At 47.6% G+C, this 9957-nt stretch overlaps 1 protein-coding gene across 3 annotated transcripts in view; it reads left to right on the top strand.

The window, feature by feature from the left end:
* Positions 1–7611, top strand: part of SIRPB2 (signal-regulatory protein beta 2) — an 11745-nt gene extending 4134 nt beyond the window's left edge. Inside the window, exons 2-5 of one of the 3 annotated variants that reach the window (XM_014546540.1) lie at positions 2717–2788; positions 4360–4701; positions 5235–5300; positions 6481–7611. In XM_014546540.1, coding sequence (XP_014402026.1) covers positions 2717–2788; positions 4360–4701; positions 5235–5300; positions 6481–6626 — 626 coding nt within the window. In that variant the 3' untranslated portion in view covers positions 6627–7611. Of the gene's footprint in view, positions 1–2716; positions 3083–4359; positions 5301–6480 lie in introns of those variants that run through there. The other 2 variants (XM_005874785.2, XM_014546539.1) reach the window with 2 other exon arrangements.
* The last annotated feature ends 2346 nt before the right edge of the window (positions 7612–9957 follow it).

Genomic DNA, 9957 nt, shown 5'->3' with positions numbered 1-9957 from the left:
CCGGTGCACAAAATTCGTGCACAGGGGGAGTGGAGGACCCTCAGCCTGGCCTGCACCCTCTCCAATCCAGAACCCCTCAGAGGATGTCCAACTGCCGGTTTAGGCCCGATCCCACAAGGACCGAGCCTAAACTGGCAGTCGGACATCCCCCTTGCAATCCAGGACCGCTGGCTCCTAAACACTCGCCTGCCTGCCCTCCCCTGCCAGCCTGATAACCCCTAACTGCCCTCCCCTGCTAGCTTGATCACCCCTAACTGCTCTCCCCTGCTGGCCTGATCGCCCCCAACCGCCTCTGCCTTAGCCCCCACTACTGTGGCTTTGTCCAGAAGGACATCCGAAAGATGTCCTGTCTAATTAGCACATTACCCTTTTATTAGTATAGATATTATAGTTTTATAAAACTGGCAGCACAGTAGGTTTGTTTACACCATCATCACCACAAACACATGAGGAATATGGTGCTCTATGACCTTACCATGGCTACAATGTCACTAGGAAGATTGTAGAGGAGCTGATGGGTCCACCGTAGTACATGTGGTCCATTGTTGATGAAACCGTCATTATGTGATGCATGACTATAGTATAGGAACCTTACAATAGTATACTAACATTTCTTCCATCTCTTCTTTTATTCTATTCTTTTCTTTACTTAAATAAGCGCTATAAACCTCACATTAGAATGTTACTAGTTTTTATAAATTTGGGGCCTTTTTTCAGATTTGTTAAGTGGGACAGGAGCACATCTCTCTGAGTAAAGTACTCTGTCCTGTGTAGTCTACCCATTGCCCTGTGGGTCATGAGGTCTTCCAGTCTGGCTGGTGGGAACAGGCACAATTCTCAGTCCTGTGCTGAGGGATGGTCACTGTTCTGTGTATGCATGTGAGGAAACTACCTGAGGCCAGGGAAAGGCCCACCAGAAAAGACTGGAGAGAACAGATCTGACTAGTTCAGATAATGGTGTTTGGGGTGGGTGTTGCAGAACTTCTTGAAACTAAGGACACCAAGGACAAAAGGCATCCCTAGGGTTAAGTAGGGGGTGTCACTTGGTCACAACTGTGACTAATAGCACACATCTAGCAGAAGGCAGACAGAAAAAAAATTTAGAATTCTACAACCCTTCCCCACATCCTCTTAGAAGGAGATGTTTGCTTCACTGCCCTACCTCACCTCATTTGCAACTGAGAAACACCGTGATATACTGCAAGCTTATGTCTTGGAGTGAGACTGAGTTATTCCCAGGGCCTGATGGGAACAAACCAAGGGCACAAAGCTGATGACCTTGTGTGGAGCTGAACACTAAGTCACCTGATCTGCACTCCAATCCTGGCCATGATACCTACTGAATGCATGGTTCACCTCAGGTTTCTTCAACTCTCTGACGTTAGTTTTCTCGTCTCAAAAATAGACATAATAGCCCATCCAGTGTGGTTCAGTGGTTGAGCATCAACCCATGAACCAGGAGGTCATAGAGTTTAATTCCTGGGCAGGGCACATGCCTGGGTTTCAGGCTCGATCCTCAGTGAGGGGCATGCAGGAGGGGCATCTATATTTCTGTATATATCTCTCTTCCCTTCCTCTCTCTCTAAAACCAATAAAAGTATTTTTTAAGTTAAGAAAAAACCACAGAGGTAGTAAAATAGCACCCTTCTCATAGAGTGCTGGTACCTATGATGTTCATAACCTGGGTGTAGAACTTCCATCGGTGGCCTCCACCCTCTTTCTCTGAACTTAGTTTGAGGCCAACCTCAAAGTTCAACCTACCCCCCAGATAGACTCACTTCACAGTGCATCAACAAGCATTGAAGGAGTCACAGGAGGCAGGGGGGGTACTTACAATGAGCACCACAGCACTTAAGCTCTGTGTGCCCCATTTGAGGGTTAAGAGCAGGGGCTCTAAAAACAGGCTTTAAGTGTTTGGGTTGAGGCTCTGTCACATTTTTGCGGGTGGTGAATTAGTTTGCTAGGGATGTTGTAACAAAGTACCACAGGCTGCTGGCTTAAATAACAGGAATTTTTTGTTTATATAATTCTACAGGCTAGAAGTCTAAGATGAAGATGTCTACAGGGTTGATTTGTCCTGAGGCCTGTTTTCTTGGTTGTAGATGGCTGTCTTCTCCCCGTGTCTTCATGTGGTTTTCCCTGTGTGTGTGTGTGTGTGTGTGTGTGTGTGTGTGTGTGTCCTAATCTACTGTTCTTATAAAGACACCAGTTATGTTGGATTAAGACCCACCCATGTGACCTCATTTTAACTTAATTATCTATTTATAGACTTTATGACCAAATGCAGTCATGTTCTGAGGTACATGGGTTAGGACTTCAACATATGAATTGTGGGGGTAGGAGCACCATTCAGCCCAAAAACGGTGAACCTGGGGAAGTTACCTAACCTTTCTGGGTACTCACTGTTTTTGTTCTAAAATGGGGATGATGCTGCCCACCTCAAGGGAGTGCTGGGAGGAATAAATGCAATAATACATGCAGTGCCTGGCCATGGTGAGTATTAAAGTGCCATCTATTATTTGTAAGTTCTCCATTCACTATCTCTGTTCTCTCCAGCCAGTTGCCTCATCTCCTCTTTCACTTCCCCCTCCAGCAACCCCTAGAGTGTCCTGAGCAATTGTTCTTGGTCAGCTAATGACTAGTTTCTGTTAAGCTTGCCTCTCAGGTCTCCAAATCTTTCCTGCAGCAGCTCAAGGCCTTTCTTTGTCTATTGTAGGAGTCTCTGAGAGGAGCAAAGGGAATGAGTGGCAGGTGCTGCAACCTGAGGGTCCCATGCTGGTGGCAGAAGGTGAGACACTGCTACTGAGGTGTACAGTGGTAGGCTCCTGCATTGATGCCATGATAAAATGGGTCAAGGTGAGCAATCAGGACCAGCAGGAAATTTATAATTTCAAACATGGCTTCTTCCCTGGGGTAACACCTGTGACCCAGCAGACGTTGGAGCCACTTAGTTGCGACTATTCCATCTATATTCACAATGTCACCAAGGAGCAGGAAGGAACCTACCACTGTGTGAGGTTTGATGGCTTGAGTGAGCCCTCAGAAAAGCAGCTGGATGAAGGCACCTCAGTGCTTGTGAAGGGTGAGTATCAGGCCCTGCAGGTTAAAGCATTCTTCTCTGATCTGTTTTTCTACATCAGTCACTTGTATCCACAATCATGCTATATACACAAAATCTCAGTGGCACATAACAATTAGTATATCTCACTCACACATTTACTAGTATAGGCAGCTGGGGTGGTTCTATTCCATATGTCTCATTCCAGATGAGCCAGAGTGCATTTTCTCATGGAGATGGCAGGAGAACAGGAAGGCAAGTCCTAACACTCCCAGTACATGTCAAACTTCTACTGGCATAGTGTCTGCTAACAGCCCATTGGTTAAAGCAAGTCACATGACTCATCTCAAATTCAATAGACAAGAAAGTGTACCCTACCATCATGAGGCTATGGCAGGAGTGTGGATGTTCCAGAGGGGAGTTAAGAACTGGAGCTGATCATTTCATTTATTCACTCCCCAGGGAATCAGTCATTTTATCTATAAGTTCACCAGTGATGACCTGGATACCCAAATCCTGGGTGTGTCATTCAATAGAAGTGTGTTCTTAAATCAGTCACTTCAGCTCTATGTACTTCACTTGCCTAACTTGAAAAATAGACAACATAATTCCTACTTCAAGAGTCATTCGGGTAAGGAACAGATGTTGTGAAACCACTCTGTAAACTGCTGACATGGAGAGTATCTGTGAGTGTGGTCATGGGGGCAGGGGGTAGGGGGGAAGAGGGCGGTCCATTTTAACTTCATGCAAGCATTTCAGGAAGACTTCTCTGACTCCTTCCAAGCTGTGGCTGGTGCCTTTTCTTGGTCCTGCAGTCGCTGGGTTTCCAAACTCAGGGGGATTTCCTGGACCATCTCCACAGCCAGACTGAGACCTTCTTCAGGGCAGGACATTTGTGTGTCTTTCTGAGCTCCATTTTCCCCTGTTCTAGCATCAACACAAAGTCGGTACTGAGAACTTCTTTATTGCTCTGGCTGGTGTGGCTCAGTGGGTTGGGGCATCATCCCTTACACTGAAAGGTTGCTGGATGATTCCTAGTCAGGGCATATGCCCAGGTTTGGAGTTCAATCCCTTTTCAGAGCATGTGCAGAAGGAAACCGATCAATGTTTCACTCTTACATCGTTGTTTCTCTCTCTTTCCCTCTCCCTTCCTCTCTTCAACTACTGAGTAATGAGGAAACATAGGAGGGAGTGTCTGAGTGAAGAAATCAGGGAAGCGGAAGGGAGGAAAGATATAAGGGTGGAAATGAGTGGACAGTGGAAGAAGAGAGAATAAAACAAGGGTCTGTCTTTGACTTCAGGAGCTGGGAACCGAGAGCCAAACCTCCGGATCATCCAGCCCCAGGAGCTGGTGTTGGCAACCCCTGGAGACAATGTCTTCCTGAACTGCACAGTGCTTGGAGATGGTCCTTCTGGGCCCATCAGGTGGTTCCGGGGGTCTGGTCTGAGCCGTGAAGCCATTTACAACTTTGAAGGCATCTCCCAACCCAATGTGACTGCGGTCCAGGCCTCCAGCAGGGATTTCAGCATTCTTTTGCAAGGTGTCTCTACGGAGTATGCAGGCACCTACTACTGTGTAAAGTTTCAGAGGAAACTTAACAGGCAATACCTGTCTGGACAGGGCACCAGGCTGAGGGTGAAAGGTAAGACAGGTGGTCTAGGCGGTGTTAGGGAAAGGGGGGAGGTTATCCACAAGGAGCTTTTCACCATGTCCCAAACACGCCAGCTTTTCTCAGCCTCCATGCCTTTACATAAACTGTTCCCTCTGCCTGGAATGTTTTCTCATTTTCTATGTCAAACTCCTAATCGTCCTTCAAAGCTCAGCATCAATAGCCTCTCCTCTGTGAAACCTTCTCCTTTTACCAGGCAGAGTTCACTTTTCCTCATTCTGGATCCCATAGAATTTTGTATAGTTAATGGTTCAACAAACATCTAGTGCGCGCCTGTTGACTGCTCTGCAGTGTACTCGGTGCTGTGGATATTGCAGTAAATCAGACACTGTTTCAACCCCACACGGGTCTAACTAGTCCTTATAGGTACGAGGTCTGACATATAGCCCCCATCCCAGGTAGAAACTGGCAGGCTCATTTTGGTGACCCCAGCTCCAAGCACAGGGCTCAGAAAGTTGTGGGACAGAAAGAAAAGTGGAACTTGAGACCACCTCTCTCCCTTGCAGCAAAGCCCACTTCTTCCCAAGAGGCAGAAGTCATCAATCAACATGTAGCCAGGAGATCTCTGTCAGGTGAGTGAGTGTTCCTACCTGCAATGGAATTAACCAGGACCCCACAGGCGAAGGTGGGGCACAGATGGCTTAGCCATTGGAAGGGAGTCATCCGGTCTAGGGCCCATCTGTCACCAAGAGAGTTCCGGGAAGCCAGAGCACCTTGCTAAAGCTCCATCAGAGACACAGTCAGTGCTAGCTGTTCAGCAGGCGGTCTTCCCTGAGAGGCAGTGGTCTCCCCATGATTCCCTGTAAGATTACACTGTAAAACTGTGCGTAACTGTGCTGAAGCACATGGCTCTGGATTGAGCCCCTTTCTCTCTGCGAGACTGTGGGCAGGTTGCCTCACTCCTTGAATCACTGATGTCCTGCTCTGTGACCTGGGGTGTCGGGATGGGGATCAGAGAGCCTACCTCACAGGGTTGTGTGTGGACCCAATGAGTTACATGTGCTGAATGCCCGGAACTGTGTCTTTCACGTCACCTGTTAGTACTCAGGGATGCTCGATGACTGGGGGAACTAGGCATAGAGGTTGCCAGGGTGCCCTCCCTGACGCTCAGCCCTGTTCCTGCCATTCTTGGGAGCCCACCACTTCTTTGACACATGTGGTCCTGAGCAAATCACTTCCCTACTCTGCGTCTGTCTCCTCATCTATATGAATGGCGTTGCTATCCTACCTTGCAAGATTAGTTTGAGGATTCTACTAGGCAATTAGGAAGTGCTTAGCTCAGGACCTGGGGCAGAGGAGTCGATCAGCCAATAAATGAAAGCAGTTTTCTATTATAGCAGGGCCTTGGATGACGTAGTTTCCATCATTTCGCTTTAATGTGAATAAGATGCCATAAGAACTTCACTCTTGTTTATATCAATTAGCCTGTGGTAAAGTTGGTTTCATTACAAATATTATATGTTTTGCTTAAAGTCACAGAACCTATGGATGATGTTAAGTGAGGACTTACTGTATTGTCAGAAGTCAGGGATGCTATCAGGATGATTAAGGGTACCGGTAGGATATTGTCCCTTTCCGGGCCTGGGACAAGGGGAAGGGAGGTCTTGGATCTCCCCTTCCAGTAAGAGAAAGAATGTGGCCCCCAAAATTAGAGAGCAGCTGAGCCCAAACCTCGCCCACAGGGAGCACTGATGTATGGGCTGTTGAGGACTCACCTAGGGTCCTTCTTGAACTCTCCTTTGTGTCCCCCAGGCCTCCTGTCTGTGCTCACAGCTGTGGTCCTGGGAATGAAGGCAGTGACCTTGGCTGCACTCCTGCTGGCCCTGGCTGCCTGCTGGAGACACGGTGGGCAAGAAAATGTCAAAACCCCAGGCCGAACAAAACTGTGCTCATCTTAGCCTGGGGCATGGGGCCTGGGGCATGGATGAGGGGTCAGTTCCAGAGTGGTGCTCTGAGTCGGAGAGGGGCCAGGACTCCCCCACCATTTCTCTGCCTCCAATTCCAGCCTCCAGATGTCTCCCAGGACTCATGAGAAACTCCAGCATCCCTACACCTGGTTTCAGTTCACCTGGTGAAATAGCCCACTTGCCACTGGGCTCCCCTCAGATGTGCTTTCCTCGCTCTTCTCAGCCTGTCCAGGCCCTCCTTGTCCTTCAAGGCCTTGCCCAGGTCTCCCTTCAAGGCTCTTGCTCCTGCTGCAGTCCCTGTGAAGTGCTCTCCCCCTTCCTTCCCCGCTCTCCCCCTTCCTTCCCCGCTCCATATTTTCATGACCTTCATCTCTAACTCAGAGACTTCCCAGAAGATACCCCTCAACATTTCTCACCCAGCCACACTGCCTCCATTTGTATCCTTCTCTCCACTTTCCTGCCTTTTTTTGTTCCCCACTGTGGCTAGCTTGGGTGGCTGCAATAGTTGGAATATAGGGTTGGTAAGTTGACGAAACTCATAAATAACAGAACAAAGTTGGTTTCTCTAGTAATATCTGAGCATAAGCAGACCAGGCAAAACAGCCACTTCCTGGTATTGAGACCAGGGATTCCTTGATCATGTTGCTACCAGGTCCACCTCCCAGGCTGCAAGACCAGGGAAAAGGCAATGAAGGGGAGCATGGCACTCCCCTTCAAGGGCACAGCTAGGAATTTGCCCACATCATCTCTAATTGGCTGGAATGTGTCACATGGTCACACCTAGCTATAAGGAAGGCTGAGAAATACAGTCTTCATTCTGGCAGCAATATCCGCAGCTGAAAGTTTTCACTAGAGAAATAGAGGGTAAATATCAGTAGATACTGTAACCCAAGCATGTCAAAATCAGAGGCTAACATGGGCCAAATAAACAAGGTTTAAGTTGATGTGGGCCGCAAATAAAACAAAAGCTTCCATTTTCATAGAAACATAAGTTTATTTCGATAGAGACATGTTGAATACGCAGGGCTGAAATAAATGAGTCATCGTTAACATAAAATAATAGAACATTTTTATAGAAATTAATATTTTTTTCTTGAACATTAACTTACCAGACACTAAATAACTGCACAAATTAATAAGCGTAACGCAAATAAACCTATTTTTCTTGTTCTTCGAAAGCAAAATATTTTCTGTTGCATACACCAAACAAGTCACTACAGGACTAATGATGTGGCAATGGGCTGCTCAAATATTCACTGCTAGTATTAGTGGAGAGAAATGGTGTGCCTGTGTGTAAGGCGCTTAAGGGGAATGAATGCAACACGGTTATAGTAATCAGTCATTAGCGAACGTTGTAGTTTGTATTAATAATTATGTATAACAGGATGTTGTAAAAATTAAGTTATGAAATTTTTATTAAAATGTCTCTTACATACCGTTATATTGGCTGGGCTGCAAAAATATTTGTTGTGGGCTGCATGTGGCCCGTGGGCCGTGAGTTTGACATGCTTGCTGTAACTAGTAGTTTCCACCTCAATATCTCAATGATAGACACAGCCTCTTCCTTGCTCTGAGCGACAACTAGTTCAATCCCCAAGGAAACAGCACCTGCAGTAGGACGGCATAATGGAGGGCAGTCATTCTCAAGAAGAAGAGATTTTGCCCTGGCCAGTTTGGTTCAGTGGATAGAGCATCGGCCTACAGACTGAAGGGTCCCAGGTTCTATTCCAATCAAGGGCACATGCCCAGGTTGCTGGCTCCATCCTGAGTGGGGGGCATGCAGGAGGCCCACATTCCAAAATTGACTCCCAGGTCCAAGGTTGACTCCCAGGTCCCAGGGCATACAACTACCAGCCAAGTTATAATGCCCTTTCTTTAACCAGAACAAGGCAATCATGGTTAACAGAGCATAATTAATATTTCCCATAACTACAGCTAGTCCCCAATATTCTATTTTTGCCCCTAACAAAGGTTTCACTCATTTACTTCTTCATTAATTCAGCGAAGAGTCATTAGGGCTATTTAATGCCAGCGATTGCAGGTCAGGGAGATAAAATGACAGCTAACGTTTGCTGAGGGCTTAATAAGTATCAAACATTGCTCTTAGCACGTCCCACTGAATCCTTGAGCGTCCCTCTGAGGGAGGTACTGTTGGGAGCTCCACTTTACACATAGGAAACTGAAGCTTAGAAAGAGATCTGCCCAAGGTCATATAAGCAGTAATAACTGAGTTTCAACCCCAGGCTGTGTGAATCCAGGGCAGGTGCTCTTAAGCCATATTATGCTGGAGATAGCCCTGGTCCCTGCTGCCACTGGGATTGTGGCCCTTGGGGAAGGCAGGCACTTAATGGGAGTGCACAGCAGATTGTCTGAGGGAGCCTGGGGATGTAGACATGTAACGGAAAACACAGGTTTGGCTGCCCGCTCCCTACAAAAGTCAAAATCATGAGACAGGTGCTGGTGCAAAAGGGAAGAGGTTTAGTCATGTGCCCTGTGACCTGGGAGAATGGTGTTCTCCTGTCTCAAAGCCCATTTCCCCCTTCTGTTCAAGCCCATGAGGTTTTGTGTTGTTGTTTTTTTTCTCTATCCATTCATCTTTTTGGCTTTGGGCCTCTTAGTGTGAGAATCTCCCCCTGCGCCATCTTGGCCAATGGGAGAGACTCCCTGGCCCCCACCTGACTGTCTATGCGGTAACAGAAAGGCCTGAGACCAGAAGGATGAGCGGGATCTGGCAAAGGTACGACGAGAAAGTGAAGTGCATCCAGGCAGGTGGCAAGAGACAAGAGGGCAAAGAAGCTCAAGACCTGAAAGACAGGATTGTGTCTGAGAAGGTGCCCTTGGGCCAGAGGCCTGAAGAAAGTGAGGGAGCACCTTGCCCAGCAAGGAGGGAAAGGTGTACCTGGCCAGAGCAGCGAATGCAAAGACTCATGCAAATGCATGTCTGGCACATTGAGGAGCATCCAGGGTAACGTGCCTGGAGCAGAGGAAGCTAGAGAGAAGCCTAAGAGATGCGGTGGGGGGGCAGGCTCATGTCACGTGGGCCTGGCAGGCCCCTAGAGACTCACGCGGAGAAGATGAGGAGGCACTGAAGGGTTGGAAGAGAGGAGTGACCTGCTGTTCAAGGTCTGCTTTTGTTCCCTAGAGTGTGAGTGAGCAACAGGAGGGCAGGGACTTTGCTTTGCTCGCTGCGGATCGCCAGCCCTGGAAGAGCATCGGGCCCTGGATAACACTCCATAAATATTTGAACAAGTGAATGAACAAATGAATACATTAATGCAAAGACCGGATGAGTGCATGAGTAATTGACTCCTTCATTCTACCT

Source organism: Myotis brandtii, unplaced genomic scaffold (genome assembly GCF_000412655.1).
Source record: "Myotis brandtii unplaced genomic scaffold, ASM41265v1 scaffold450, whole genome shotgun sequence".
In the NCBI taxonomy this organism is placed as follows: domain Eukaryota; kingdom Metazoa; phylum Chordata; class Mammalia; order Chiroptera; family Vespertilionidae; genus Myotis; species Myotis brandtii.
This window is presented reverse-complemented; position numbering and strand designations above follow the sequence as displayed.